Here is a 15747-nt window from a genome sequence, read left to right on the forward strand (position 1 = left end):
TACAACCCTGCTTTGAAGCCTTCTCTGATGCATCTTGGGGATTGATTCTAAAACTCGAAAATCAATAAAGAGAGTGACCACGTACGTCTCCCTCACTGTAGAGGCATGCTATGCCCTGGTTCTCATATCAGATGTTATTCTTCCTGGAGCTTTTACCTGCCTTTCTCTTTTCTTAAATTATTTGTCTTTATCCTTGCCTCAATCTGTTTGCAAACTATTCACTGTATTAGATATAGATATGTGTCAAAGGAAACCAGCTTAGTTATGCAGGTGTGTTCAGTTTATAAAACTTCATTAAGCTGTATACCTGTGATATGTACACTTTCCTGTGTTTATGTTATACTCCAATTTTTAAAAAATTCTAAAGGAAGCACCCTCTCTTTTCCTTGTAAATTGTGAAAGAAGAAATAGCAAGGGAGGGGCGCCTGGGTGGCTCAGTCGGTTAAGCGTCAGCCTTTGGCTCAGGTCATGATCTCAGGGTCCTGGGATCGAGTCCTGCATCGGGCTCCCTGCTCTGTGGGAAGCCTGCTTCTCCCTCTCCATCTGCCTCTGCTTGTGCTCTCTCTCTCTCTGTCAAATAAATAAATAAAATCTTAAAAAAAAAAAAATAGCAAGGGAGAGAAAGTTTTGCATAGCACATTTACGCATTTATATTATCAACCATACTATTATAGTAGTACAATATATAGTTAATATATGATAGCACAGCACATTTACGTTAAGTTTATCAGCTCTGTTAACAAAATGGATCTTGCAGATAGCCTAACGTCTGTCTGCTGACCCTGACAATGATGACTATAAGAACAGCTCACATGTTTTTGAACACTTCCTGAATACCAGACATGCCAAGTGCTTTATATAATTGCACTTATTCCTCCCAGCAACCCTGTTAATATCATCTGGCTTTTATTACGATATTACATTGTTATCATATTGTTATAGTTGAGTACATTGAAGCTTTGAGAAGTAATTTGCCAAAAGTCACACAGGCATCTTAATAAAGGCTAATAAATTTTGAGTACTTACTATATATCTGACACCATTCTAAGCACTAAGTGTACTGACTTATTTACTCCTCAAAACATTATCCCCATTTAGCAGATGAGTAAACTGAGGCACACTGGGCTAAGGTCACCCAGCTGGTAAGTAACACAGCTTGGCTAAGAACCCAAGCCGCCTGGCTCCAGATTCTTAACCACGGAGCTCTACACCACTCAGAGGTCACAGCAGAAACCTGAACTTGGGCAGGCAGTATGTAGGAACTAAATTGTTCATTATTCTGCTGTCCTGCCCAGCAATTAGGTCAACTGACATTTAGACAAGGAGTACATGCACATTATTCTCATTCATTGAGAGGAAGGGAAACAGTAAATAAGTCACAAGTTCAAATACTATGTTCTTTCTTTAAGCAGCTAATACTCACTTCTCACCTCCAAATCGCCTCCACCATCAGATTTCCCTAACTCAGTCTCTCTCTACTTCCAAAGCACTTTGCAAATACAGTTGACCCTTGAACAACATGGGTTTGGACTGTGTGGGTCCACTTATATGTGGATTTTTTTTTATAAACACAGTACAGTACCGTAAATGTATTTTCTCTTTCTTATGATTTTCTTAACAACATTTTCTTTTCTCTAGCTGGTTTTATTGTAAGAATACAGTCTGTAACAGCCATAACATACAAAGTATGTATTAATTCACTCTCTATGTTATTGGTAAGGCTTCTGGTCAACAGCAGGCTGTTAGTAGTTACGTGGATTTTTGACTGGGGGGTGAGAGAGAAGTCAGCGTCCTTAACCCTCGAACAGCACTCACTAGAAAGCATTCTGCAACTGATCTGTCCCTACGTGCGGGTTGCTGCACACAGTCCCAGGAGTACTCGCCCTGTTTAATGCCAGTCTGGCCCACTGACTTGTGACCCCCAAGGGCAGGGACCGTCTATGTCCTTCCCTGCTATAATCCCACCTCCTAGCCCAGTGTCTAGTACATAGGAAGCCATCTATACATATGCGTTGAATGAATGAAGAGTAGATGCTTAAAAACCCAGAAGGAGGGCGCCTGGGTGGCTCAGTTGGTTAAGCGACTGCCTTCGGCTCAGGTCATGATCCTGGAGTCCCTGGATCGAGTCCCACATCGGGCTCCCTGCTCAGCAGGGAGTCTGCTTCTCCCTCTGACCCTCCCCCCTCTCATGCTCTCTCTCTCTATCTCATTCTCTCTCTCAAATAAATAAATAAAATCTTTAAAAAAAAAAGAAAAAAAAAAAGAAAATTATAAAAACCCAGAAGGATATAAGTTTATACAGAAAAATGCCATGCTTGCCTCAATAACGCATATGTGGGGCTCTTCCTTATGACCGTCCACGGGCACCATAGCTTGAGTCATGACCCATTCCTGGACAGCGTCAGTAATGTGCGGCACAACTGTGGAAAGAAGTCCATGGTCACGGTCATGAGAAAGGAATGTGTTCAGGTCTTTGGACCTCCCAAATAACCTGAAAGCCACTTGGCAAATGAGACAAACTACAGTGCTCATGTTATTATGCATTTTACTGAAATTCATATAGGCACAATATAGGTTTAATCATTTAAATGGTATACCATTTCTTTTGAACCTGGCCGACCACAGAGAACAAGAAACAGCAGAAACGCCATCTTGGAGGCATCTAGAAACACCTATAATGCCAACTAAAAACCACAAGGAGGGCTGTCAGGCGTGCTGCGTGCTGGATTCCTTGGGGGAAGAAAGACGCAGAGTGGCCCAGTGCTGCAGACTCTGTGCAGCCCACCAGCCAGCGGAGAGGGGTCCCCTCAGAGGGTGTAGCTGAGCCCTGCATGCTGACCAGGGGCCTGTGGCTGCTAATGTCAGCTGAAGAAGCCAAAAGGTGACAACCCTCCACAAGCATTTGAGGCCCGGAGGCCCCTTGGTGGTGAGCAGGGCTGCAGCTACAGATCTCTGCTGAAGGGACAGAAAGGTGACATCCTTGCGGGTGCACGGGGACATCCTCACAGTGCAGTCAACTAACCTAATGTGCTACACGAAGCAGGAACGTGGCCCTCTGGGAAGCTGAGGCGAAGGAACATCTGCTGTCTGCTCTACCTCGCACCTGCTGCTCCCTCAAAGTGGGAGGAAGTGGTCACCCACTGGTGCATTTAGAGCAACCCACATTACACGCGCTGTTTGGCCCCTTTCGGCGGCAGGGGTGGGGTGGGGGTGGGGGGAGGTTGGCCGGGCTCTGCCTCCACGTGGGCAGCCCAGGGATCAGGAGTCAGAGCCCAGGCATGGGGCCCTGTCCTCTCTCCATCATAGGGACATGGCAGGTGTGAGGCAGCAATTCTCCCTCCTGTGGGTCTTCCCTAGATCTACACTCAGGGGGAAACTATTAGAAAGCACAGCTGTAGCTGAGATCTAAGCCACACATCCAGTTTCAGTAATTACACAGCTGATCTTTTGATCTCCATCTGTTCCACCCCCATGTCTACCTCTCAGCGGGATCCAACATGCAATTTAAAGGAGATGGGGAGGGGCACCTGGGTGGCTCAGTCGATAAGGGTCTGCCTTCGGCTCGGGTCATGATCCCAGGGTCCTGGGATCGAGCCCCACATCAGGCTCCCCGCTCCGCGGGAAGCCTGCTTCTCCCTCTCCCGCTCCCCCTGCTTGTGTTCCCTCTCTCGCTGTGTCTTTCTCTATCAAATAAATAAAATTAAAAAAAAAAAAATAAAGGAGATGGGGATTATCACCTTTACCCTACCAGGCGGGAACACATGAATATAAGACTTGCTGGGGGTAGGGGAGAGACATGGGAGGGCAGGGGTCTCTCCTAAGACAAAAGAGAATCATACCACTCAGGAAAAGAGTTGATGAAAAAGGGTCTGACCGTACTACCAGCCACTGCAATTCAATCCCCTAGTCCCTCCCGACACTGTCCTTCGAAGGGGAGTGATCCACATCCATGCAAAGATACAAGAAGAAAGGAGACAGACAAAATAAAAGACAGACAAAAAACAAACCAAAAAAGTCTGCACCTCAATCAGGTAAAAATGATGAATGAATGGTTCTGCATGGATTTTATAAATAAAAGCTAAAGACAAACAGATATAGGGACTAGAGAAAACAGTAACATTAGTAATAAAGAAAAAGACTGAAGAAAATACAATCAAGAACATGGAGGGTGAAGTGGACACCTCTAAAGAAAATGAAAAGGGAAAGAAAGCAAGGATTTGAAAAGGATTAGAACTTGTAGAGCTCAGGGAGCCCCTCACTTCACGTCTATTTTGAGCAGGGTATGGGTGCTCAACACACAGGACTCGTTAACCTTTGTGGAATACATTACCTTGTACTGTTTTCCCCAGGTAATCGCCACGCCTCTCTTTATTGATCACATGCTGATATATCTTCCCAGTGGTGATGTTGTTGTCTTTAAAAAGGTTAATATCCAAGAACCGTTCATAATTTCCAAGGTCTAAATCAACTTCTCCACCATCATTTAAGACAAACACTTCACCTGAGGTAAAAAGGCAATGTAAATATTAAAAATTTGCTTTCAGGGGCACCTGGCTGGCTCAGACGGTGGAGCGTCCAACTCTTAATTTCGGATCAGGCCATGATCTCAGGATCCTGAGATCGAGCGCCGGAGACAGGCTCCCCGCACTCAGCGGGGAGTCTGCTTCTCTCCCACTTCCTCTCCCTCTGCCCCTCCCCGCTGCAAGCACGTACACTCTCTCTAAAAATAAATAAATAAAATCTTTATTTTTTAAAAATTTTTATTTATTTATTTATTTGAGAGAGAGAAAGAGCGGGAGCAGGGGGAGGGTAGTGGGAGAGGCAGAGGGAGAAGCCGACTCCCCGCTGAACAGGGAGCCAGACATGGGGCTCCATCCCATGACCTGAGCCAAAGGCAGATGCTTCCCTAACTGAGCCACCCAGGTGCCCCAATAAATAAAATCTTAAAAAAAAAAAAGTACGTATGCATTATATTCCTCGAAGAGAAAGAAAAACTGTAGATGACAAGTCTTTAAACAGGTTCTTAGATTTAATGTAGTTTTAATAAAAATTCCAACAGATGTTTTTCAACTTGAGGATGACACTAAGGTTGATTTGTTAGAAAAACAGGTGTGATTACCAAAACAAACACACAAAAAATAAATTAAAAAGCCCTTATAACAAATAAGAGTGAGTAAAGGAAGCTTGAAATACATATGCATACATATATTTCAATATATATAAAGATGGAATAAGATAGTATCAACAAGGGGCGCCTGGGTGGCTCAGTCGGTTCAACGTCTGCCTTCGGCTCGGGTCATGATCTCAGGGTCCTGGGATCGAGTCCCGCATCGGGCTCCCTGCACATCGGGGAGCCTGCTTCTCCCTCTGCCTCTGCTGCTCCTGCTTGTGCTCTCTCACTCTCTCAAATGAATAATCAATAAATAAAAATCTTTAAAAAAAAAATAGCATCAACAAATACACAAAACCAAAATATCCAAAAAGATCCCTATTGGGGCTCCTGGCTGGCTCAGTAGGTGAAGCATGTGACTCTTGATCTTGGGGTTGTGAGTTTGAGCCCCACATTGGGTGTAGAGATTACTTTAAAAAAATGTTGTTGCGCCTGAGTGGCTCAGTCATTAAGCATCTGCCTTCGCTCAGGTCATGATCCCGGGGTCCTGGGATCAAGCCCCACATTGGGCTCCTTGCTCTGCGGGAGGTCTGCCTCTCCCTCTCCCACGCCCCCAGCTTGTGTTCCCTCTCTCGCTGTGTCTCTCTCTGTCAAATAAATAAATAAAATCTTAAAAAAAATAAAAAACAAAATCTTTAAAAAAACAAAAAACGAAAAAAAAAAAAAGATCCCTATTACATAAAAGAATTTAATATATCACTTGAAAAAAAACAAAAACCCAAGGGTATCATCACAAATCAAAGTACATAAAACACTCAGAAATAAACTTCAAAGAAATGTAGGACCTATATTTACAAAACTTAAAAAGCTTACTTCAGAGACATAAAAGAAGGTATGAATAAAAGGAAAATCACTTCTAAAGTTCCTGAATGGGCCAGTCAATATTTTCCAGTGTTTAATTCTTCCCCAAATTAATTAATAAATTTAAAGAAATTTTTGTCAAAAACTCCAATGCAATTTCTTGTAAAGTTGGACAAAATTATTCCTAATTCTGAAGACAACAAACACTTTGAGGTTAAGAAAAAACAAAGGAACAACAAAAAAAGGTTAATGCTTTGCTAGAGGGATAATAAAAACACCTTTCTGCACCAAAAAAAAAAAAAGAGAGAGAGAGAGAGAAAACAAAGGAAGAAGAAAAGGAATGTGGAAAGCTCTGACCTATTTAATAATAAAAAGCTGCAGCTTTTAAAATAATAGGCAGGAATAAACATAGAAATCCAGAAGAGAACAGAGTACAAAGACAGACCTGAGTATAGACAGAAATGTAGTATATAATGAAAGGTGGCATTTCAAATCAGGAGGTAAAGGATGAAATCTTTGGGAGGCCTTGGGCTCTGCACTCAGTGGGGAGTCTGGTTGAGATTCTCTCTCCTTCTGCCCCTCCCCCCCGCTTGCACACTGGCTCTCTCTCTCTCTCTCTCTCTCAAATAAATAAATAAATCTTCAAAAAATGTTTAAAAAAATATCCAAAGGAAAACTGGCATAACACATGGGATTAGTCAACTATAATGCATACCAAACCACCCTAAAATCTTAGCAATTTACAAAACGTTTATTGATTTCTCCCTCAGGTTACGTGTTATGTGGGGGCTGTGGGTCAATTGTGAGTCTACTTGGTCTCATTCCAGGACCCAGACTGAAGGAGAAATCCCTTTATAGGGCAAGCCGTTCTCATGGCAGAGAGCAGAAGCACCAAAGAGACAGAGCCAAATCATGCCACTGCACTGAAAATTTCTGCTTCAACAAGACAGATGTCACATTCACTAATGTCTCCTAGGGAAAAACAAACCACATGACCAAATAAGGTCACCAACCTCTTGGGTTTGCCCAGGACTAATAGGATTCCCAGGATTTGGACTTTCAGTTTCAAAACCGGAAAATTCCAAACAAACCAGGACGCGTTAACCATCGTACATGACCAAAGTCCAAAGTCAATGGGACAAGGAAATTTACTCCACAGAAGGAAGTTGGGTAACAGTTTCAAACAAAAATACAATCTACCCATCGACTTGAATAAGTCATTCCACAGACAAAATGAAAACCAAAGAAATCTAAATTAGAACAATGAGATACCCTTTTTTGTTGTTTTTTGGTTTTCTCTCAGGTTAGTAAAGTTTAAAAAGAATAATATTCGGGGAGGGGGGTGGGGGGATGGGTTAGCCCAGTGATGGGTATTAAAGAGGGCACGTACTGCATGGAGCACTGGGTGTTATACGCAAACAATGAATCATGGAACACTACATCAAAAAAAAAAAACTAATGATGTAATGTATGGTGATTAACATAACATAATAAAATTTTAAAAAAAAGAATAATATTCAGCAGGGGTATAAAAAAAAACAGGCCTTCTTATACACTGTTGATTTGTATATAAATTGGTGCAAATTCACAGCCCTTATCAGAGAATTCTTGGGAAAAAAGATGGATGTTGAAATTTGAAGTTTTTCAGATTATGGAAAAGGTAATACAGAACACTTGCCATATATTAGAAAACACCCCAAATGCAAACACTTTCCAAATGGAATAAAGACTAGAAATAGTCACGGCTTTATGAAGATTTTTCAATTTTCAAATTTATAATATCAATACATTGGAAATTATTTCCCATTATTGTATAGATTCTGTGCAGCCTTTAAGAGTATAAAATATAGGGGTGCCTGGGTGGCTCAGGCAGTTGGGCATCTACCTTCAGCTCAGGTCATGATCCCAGGGTCCTGGGATCGAGCCCTGCATCCGGCTCTTTGCTCAGCGGGGAGCCTGCTTCTCCCTCCCCCCTGCTCATGCTTTCGCTCTCTCAAATGAATGAATAAAATCTTTAAAAAAATTAAAACAAACAAAAAGAGTATAAAAATATATAAATGTCCACAGTACATTGTTTTAAAAATTAGATTAAAAATAAATAAAATCTTTAAAAAATTAGATTAAAAACTGACGTGACTATAAGATTCAATTCATGGGGCGCCTGGGTGGCTCAGTCAGTTGGGCGTCTGCCTTTAGCTCAGGCCACGATCCCAGGTCCTGGGATCAACCCTCACATCAGGCTCCCTGCTTAGCAGGGAGCCTGCTTCTCCCTCTCCCTCTGCTGTTCCCCCTGCATGGGCTCTCTCTCTCTCTCTGTCAAGTAAATAAATAAAATCTTTAAAAAAAAAAAAGATTCAATTCATTTAAAGTCCAAAAATAAGCAAAAGTAATCTCTGGAGTTAATGGTTACTATATGTCAAAGAGTTTAGAGAACATTAATTAAGGAAGCATTTTCCTGATTGCTGAAAAACAACTCAGTTATGCTCATCTGTCCCTGCTAGTAGGTTAAGCAGTGTATTATGTCGTGCATAATAAAAACAAAACGAAAAAGTAAAAAAATAATAAGTAAAAAAATAAGCAGAAGTAACTTACAGTGTTAGGAGACAGGATAGCAGTTACCTTGGTGGTTTCGGTGGGGAAAAACTAGAAGGGGCATAAGGGGGAGGGTTCTGTTTCTTGATCTGGGGGCTGGTTACACAGTATGCTCACTTTATCAAGTGGTACACTTATGATCTGTGCACTTTCCTGCTTGTATGTAAAAAGTTTAAAAAGAAAGTATGTAAGTGCTAATGCCTTTTTAAAAATAATGAGCATGTACATTAAAATGTCAACATTAATAATAGTTACTCAAAGTGTTGGGAAATGGAGGACCTTTATTTTCTTCATGCCATTCTATATCGTCAGTATAACTGTCAATATATACCATATTGTCTGACTTTTTCTCTTAACAATGAAGTGTTAAGAGAACTATATTACCTTTATGATAAAATAAAACAAAACATAATTTGTACTGTACAAAGTACAATGAAAATGGTATCCTTATACACTGTTTTCCAAAAGGGTGGACTAATTTGGAATGCCATCAGCAATCTGAAAAATGTATCAACAACCACGAGAACATTCACATGGTCATAATGAATGATCCAGCAACTCTACTTCTGGAACTCTGTCTTAAAGAAATTACCCCAAATACGAGAAAGAACTGCAATTTAACCTAGTGCCTTATAAGAGGGGGAAGTTATTCTCTTTCATACCGTGCTCGTAAGGTGAAAAAGTGCCTGCATCGATGTTAATATAGGGGTCAATTTTGATGGCAGTAACTCGGAGTCCACATGATTTTAGAATCGTCCCAATGCTGCTTGCAATGATCCCTTTACCAATGCCTGAGATGACCCCTCCAGTGACCAGAATGTACTTCATTGGTGGAGGAGGTGGCTGGGTGCCAGCACCCAGAAATATTCTGAAAGGTAATAAAATTAAGAGTCAGGGAAGAGAATCATATTCTCAAAGCAGTAAAGCAAGAGTGAGTTAAACCAGAATTTCAAAAGCACACAGCATTTTTCCATATAAATTTTTGAAACAAAGTCTTATTTTCTAGGTTTTCCGTTTTTGGCTCTATGCAGAAATCGGTGGACACTATCTGCAAGCAAAGTGGCTGGCTCCATTGCCCTGATTTTCCATTTACCCCAACTCTATCATGTGACAAACTTCATCATGAGAAACCAAATTTCCCTGGGATTCAGAAGCATGGTAAAATTTTTAAGAGAAAATGATCTGGAATCAGACTGATCTATACAAGCTGTACCTGGGCAAGTTACTAATCCTTTCTGTGCCTGTTTCTTCATCTGTGAAATGGAATAAAAAATACCAGTCCCTTGGAATATTACTCAGCACTAAAAAGAAATGAGCTGGGGTGTCTGGGTGGCTCAGTCGTTAAGCGTCTGCCTTCGGCTCAGGTCATGATCCCAGGGTCCTGGGATCGAGCCCCACATTGGGCTCCCTGCTCTGCAGGAGGTCTGCCTCTCCCTCTCCCACTCCCCCTGCTTGTGTTCCCTCTCTCGCTGTGTCTCTCCCTGTCAAATAAATACATAAAATCTTTAAAAAAAAAAATGCTTTTAAAAAGAAATGAGCTATCAAGCCATGAAAAGACATGCGGGAAACTGCAGTGCATATTACTAAGTGAAAGAAGTCAATCTGAAAAGGCTACATACATACTGTATGATTCCAACTATTTGACATTCTGGAAAAGGCAAAACTATGGAGACAATAAAAGGATCAGTGGGTGCCTGGGGTTGGGGGGAGGGAGGGATGAATATGCAGAGCACAGAGGATTTTTAGGGCAGTGAAACTATTCTGTATGATACTATAATGGTGGATACATGTCATTATGCATTTGTCCAAAGCCACAGAATGTACAAGGCCAAGAGCAAACTCCAATGTAACCTATGGAGCTTGGATGATAATGATGTATCAGTGTAGGTTCATCATTTGTAACAAATGGTTCCAGATGTTGATAGTGGGGAAGGCTGTGCATGTAGGGGCAGGGAGTGTATGAGAACTCGGTGCTTTCTGCTCATTTTTGCTGTGAACCTAAAATTCCTCCAAAAAATAAAATCTTTTCTTTTTAAATCAGTCTTCAAATATGCCAACATTTAAAAAATCTCATAGGTGGCTGTGAGGATTAAATGAACTAAGGAATAGAGGAGAGGTCAGCTGATGCCCATTCTGATTTTGCAGTCTCCTCCACTTTCAAAACAAACGATCAGGACTTGAAGGTGTATAAGGTTATCTTACTGCAGAGCTCTGAGTTCAACTTAAACTAGTCGACCATGGTCAAGGCGAGTAAACTGTAGCCATCCAAAACATACATGTCCCATCCCAAATGGCTTCCCTAAGTCCCTGGACCTACCTTTCTTTACACGCTCCAGTTGATCACATTCAATGCCATTGTTCCTCTTCCCTAGCCACCTGGCATTCCATTCACTCCAGCTAGATTTAGCCCAAAAGATTAACCACCAATCCAAACCCAGAATGCTCCTCCTGTAGATCTAAAATGTATCTGAATATTCACCTCTTTCCGCTCCTACTGGCCCAGTTGGTCATTATAGGGGTAATCTCTTCACAGCTCTCCCTTACCCACCCCCCTGCTGATTTCTTCTATTTTAGTAAGTGCCCCTCCTCTAGAGTCAGACAGCCTGGGTGCAAATGCTGATTCTGTTATTTACAGCTATGACCCTGGGCAACATCTTCAACTTTTCTAAACCTCAAATTTCTCTACCTGTGCAGTAAACAGAGATCATAACAGTGCCTGCCTTATAGAGGCATGTGGGCATTTACAAAGAGAGTGCCCAAGTGCTTAGTGAAAGCCGTTATCATTTTTCACAGCGATCTACTCATCATTCAATCAGCTCACAAATGTTTATTATAGGTCTATTATGCTTAACATGTTCCCAGGTCCTGGGGACACAGGGGTAGACAAAAAGTCAAGGTCCCTGCCCTCTTGGACTTCACCTTCCCTGTGGAATTAAGAGGCAATTTGAAGCCAGCATCCATTTTGTTAGCTGAGATGAAAGAATGAATTCTAGAGGTCATATCGCCCCCAGGCACAGCTGGAATGGCCAAGGAACCTGTAGGAATGCAACTCCATTCACTTACAAGTAAAGATAAAATTACCAGCGTGCCTGGGTGGCTCAATCGGTTAGGTGTCCACCTTCAGCTCAGGTCATGATCCCGGAGTCCCAAGATCAAGTCCCGCATCAGCCTCTCTCAGCAGAGAGCCTGCTTCTCCCCTTGCCCCTCACCCCCCTCGTGTTCTCTCTTTCTCTCTCTCTCAAATAAATAAATAAAATCTTTTTAAAAAAATTTTTAAAGATATAATTACCAGAGGTACCTAATGAAATCTCCAACATAAAGAACAAAGATATTTTTCAGATTCCAAGTCTCTTGAGATAGAAAAGACCTCCAGGGGACCAGACGAAGCTCCACCAGAGCACCTGCTAGCTAGCATGATCTCATGAGCCTCCAATTAATGGCGTCCACCTTCTCAGGAGACCCTGCCCCAAATCTTGCCCTTAAAAACCCCTACTTGCAAGCCATTGGGTAGTTTGGGACTTTAGAGCATTACCTCCCCGTTCTCCTAGGTAGCACCACACCAATAAATAGCCTATCTTCCTTCACTGCAAAAACTCAGTGTCAGCTTTTATTGGCTTGCTGAGCATCGGATGGACAAACTCTACTTTGGTTTGGTTACAAAATGAGCACTACTGTCATTGTCACACTATTAAAATGACTTCTTATTTGTAAAAATTAGCAAAATTGAAAAACGTCATTGAAAACTGGAGTGCATTCATGTGAAGTCACAGTATGTGGTTGTCAAAAAGCCTAAGAATTTTTCAGAAAAAATTCCCCTATATAGAAGGATATAAAATTGAATATAATATTATCTCAACTATGTTTTTAAATTAAGACTAATCAAAAATACATCAAAAAGCTAAATTTTAAGGGGCGCCTGGGTGGCTCAGTTGGTTAAGCGACTGCCTTCGGCTCAGGTCATGATCCTGGAGTCCCAGGATCGAGTCCCGCATCGGGCTCCCTGCTCAGCGGGGAGTCTGCTTCTCCCTCTGACCCTCCTCCCTCTCATGCTCTCTGTCTCTCATTCTCTGTCTCTCAAATAAATAAATAAAATCTAAAAAAAAAAAAAAAAGCTAAATTTTAATACTTAGGTGGTTGGGCTGTAGGGAATTACTACTTTTCTATATTTTTAAAAAGCACAAGATGCCTTTTTAAGCACATCAGGTATTTTACAATGTCCTTCTTCAAAATGTAACTTAAGGGGCGCCTGGGTGGCTCAGTCGTTAAGCGTCTGCCTTCGGCTCAGGCCATGATCTCAGAGTCCTGGGATCGAGCCCCGCATGGGTTCCCTGCTCCGCAGGGAAGTCGGCTTCTCCTTCTGCCCCTCCCCTGCTCGTTCTCTCTCTCTCTCCAATAAATAAATAAAATACTAAAAAAAAAAAATGTAACTTAAGGGATGCCTGGGTGGCTCAGCCGGTTAGGTGTCTGCCTTCAGCTCAGGTCGTGATCCCAGGGTCCTCAAATCGAGTCCCACATCAGGCTCCTTGCTTGGCAGGGAGCCTGCTTCTCCCTCTGCCTGCAGCTCCCCCTGCTTGCGTGCTCTCTCTTTCTCTCTGACAAATAAATAAAATCTTCAAAAAAAAAAAAAAAATGTAACTTAATACCAAGGAGACACCTACTCCTTTCTACCTCTTGTAAGCAAACAAGTAAGTTTGAAGCAAGTTTTAAAACTGCAGGAAAAAGCTACTTCCTTGAATTGAGTTGTTTTTCCCCCTGTGAAGACGGAAGTTTTTCATTTACTCCTATATGCAGTGAGCAGAACCGACTGTAAAACAGCAATGTGCAGAGGGGCTTCTGTCTGCTGTCCAATAAAAACATTACAGGAACTACCTGTGTAATTTTAAATTTTCTAGTAGCCATATTTAAAAAGTAAAGAGAAACAGGAAGTTAATTTTAATAATATCTTATTCAACCCAATGTATCCAAAATACCATCATTTTAACACACAATCAATATAAGAATTCATTAGTGAGGTATTTTACGTCCCCCCCCCCCTTTTTTTGTACTAGGTCTTCAAAATTCGGTGTGTCTACTTCAGCACATCTCAATTCAGACTCACCACATTTCCAATGCTCAAGAGCCACATGTGGCCAGTGGCTACCACACTGGACAGCGCAGGCCCAAGAGCAACTGAAAACATCAGAAGCACCAAGAGACACTTTCTCAAATGACGGCCGTTTAAAAAATAATATTAGTCAAAAACAAGAGTACTTACTGAATGATCCCATTTTACTAAGTTCTAAAGCAGGCAAAACTAAGCTATGATAGAAAGCAGGCAGGTCGGGGGGGTTGTGGACTGACTGGAAAGGGGCACGAGGGAACTTCCTGGGGACGCTGGAAACCAGATGGTGTACGTCCACGTTGGAGTAGTGGTTACACGGGTGTATAATTTGTCAACTCTCTGATCTGCACCCTTAAAATGGGGGCATTTTGTTGTATGTAAATTATACATCGAATCTGTAAAAACTGTTGACGAAAGAAAGCTGTTTTGTAGCAGCAGCGTACTTAGCCCCAGTGCGCCCTAAGCAGCTATTCTGGGGAAAATGCTAGGGTCGTTGTTCAACCAGTGCACTGGGCGGGGGAGGGGACAGAAAGGCCATTTCACTCCGCGCGGGGCTTCACTTCCGCCAACGCCATCTCGGGGCTCTCTGGGCTCCCGAGGCCAGGGAGAAATGGGAACCGGGGTGCAGCCGGCCCTTGCGCCCCCTTCCGAGGCCCGTGCGGGGAGAAGCGCACCCCGGGAACGCGACGCTCCGGAGCCCCGGTCGTGGGCCGCCGCAGGGCGGGCTCCGACGGCACTGGGCGCCGGCAGGGCAGCCCCGGCCCCCGCCCGTCTGCCGTCCGCCGGCGGTTTGCGTGCGCCGGGTGCGGGGACGCGCCGGTTGCCTGCTCCTCTCCGACCCGGCGCGGGCGCCATCGGCGAGGGGACAAAGGCGCCCGGCCCCACGTGCGCGCCTGGACTGGGGGCGCGGAGGCCCTGGGGACGCGGGGTGGCCACAGCGCGGAGGCCCTGGGGGTCCGGGGAAGGTCCGGGCGGGAGGTTACCTGCGCGGTGGTGGTGGCGCCGGGAGAGTGGCCGGTGGGGACAGCGCGCTCCGCCCCGCGGCGGGCCCGCGCTCACCTGTAGGGCTGGGGAAGGGGCCGCCGCTAGGGGTGTCCCTTGTCGCCACCGGGTCCTTCCCGCCGCCCGCGCGGGCCTCGGGGTGCGCGGCGCCCTCCTCGCCCACCTTTCCCTCTCCTGCTGCGGCGGGCCCCGCTGACTCACGCTGGTGAGCTTGGGGTTTGCACCCGCGTTTGTGCAGTGCTCCAAAACAAGCGTCTAAAAAGTCACTCCTCAGGCACAGACAGCTTCCCGCCACCCTCCGCCCTTGATGCACTTGGCCCCAGGCCTCGGTCAGCCCGGGGACTGCTCCTCCCCTCCGTGGCTCACTTAGCAGAGGCACTTCGGGGGCGCGGGTGAACGCCACGTTCCCGGCGAGCCCCTGCCTCTTGGCAAGGCGAGATCCTCACTCGGGTCCTCCCGTCCAGTTCTCACCACTGTAAAGAGCTTCACACTGTCCACAAACGTTTGTGGATCCCTTACTGCGCTCCAGGAACTGCAGAAACGCTAAGAGGACTCAAATAGAACTCGACTCCTGCCTTTGAGGGGCTCACAGTCCAGAGGCAGGTCTACACGTCTATTGAAATCAGTAAAGTTCCCTGAGGCGCCTGGCTGGGTCAGTTGGTGGAGTTCGATCTCAGGGATTGTAGGTTCAAGCCCTGTGTTGGGTGTAGAGATTACTTAAAATCTTAAAAGAAAAAATTAGTACAGTTCCTCAAACAGTACTAGTGTAACAAGAACAACAAAAAAAGTGGGGTGGAGGGCAATCAGGGCTTCACCCACTGAATTTTTAAGAGTATTTGGAGGATGGCTGGTGCTGGGAGAGGACACAGGTTATTCAGGGGAAGGGAAGAACATCCACAAACCACTGAAGGAGAAAGGCTCTAACTGGACAATAGAAGGGTTTGAAGTTGAGATGGAAGAGTTAAGAAAGTGGTGAAAATTTTGAATAACCAATGTGAGTCACTAGAGAACCAAGTTAGACAAGTGTCATTGAAGACCTAGGGGAGTTTAGAAACCATAGTGTGTAATGATGCCCAGCTAT

General features: G+C 44.0%; 1 protein-coding gene across 1 annotated transcript in view; it reads right to left on the minus strand.

Moving 5' to 3' along the window:
• Positions 1–14978, minus strand: part of CTPS2 (CTP synthase 2) — a 98630-nt gene extending 83652 nt beyond the window's left edge. Inside the window, exons 1-4 of the mRNA XM_032389660.1 lie at positions 14648–14978; positions 9226–9431; positions 4331–4501; positions 2320–2420 (exon numbers count right to left, since the gene is read on the minus strand). Of these exons, the coding sequence (XP_032245551.1) occupies positions 2320–2420; positions 4331–4501; positions 9226–9391 (438 nt within the window). The 5' untranslated portion in view covers positions 9392–9431; positions 14648–14978. The remainder of the gene's footprint in view (positions 1–2319; positions 2421–4330; positions 4502–9225; positions 9432–14647) is intronic.
• Positions 14979–15747: the final 769 nt, after the last annotated feature.

The sequence above is a fragment of the Phoca vitulina genome, unplaced genomic scaffold, assembly GCF_004348235.1.
Source record: "Phoca vitulina isolate PV1807 unplaced genomic scaffold, GSC_HSeal_1.0 scaffold55, whole genome shotgun sequence".
Lineage (NCBI taxonomy): Eukaryota > Metazoa > Chordata > Mammalia > Carnivora > Phocidae > Phoca > Phoca vitulina.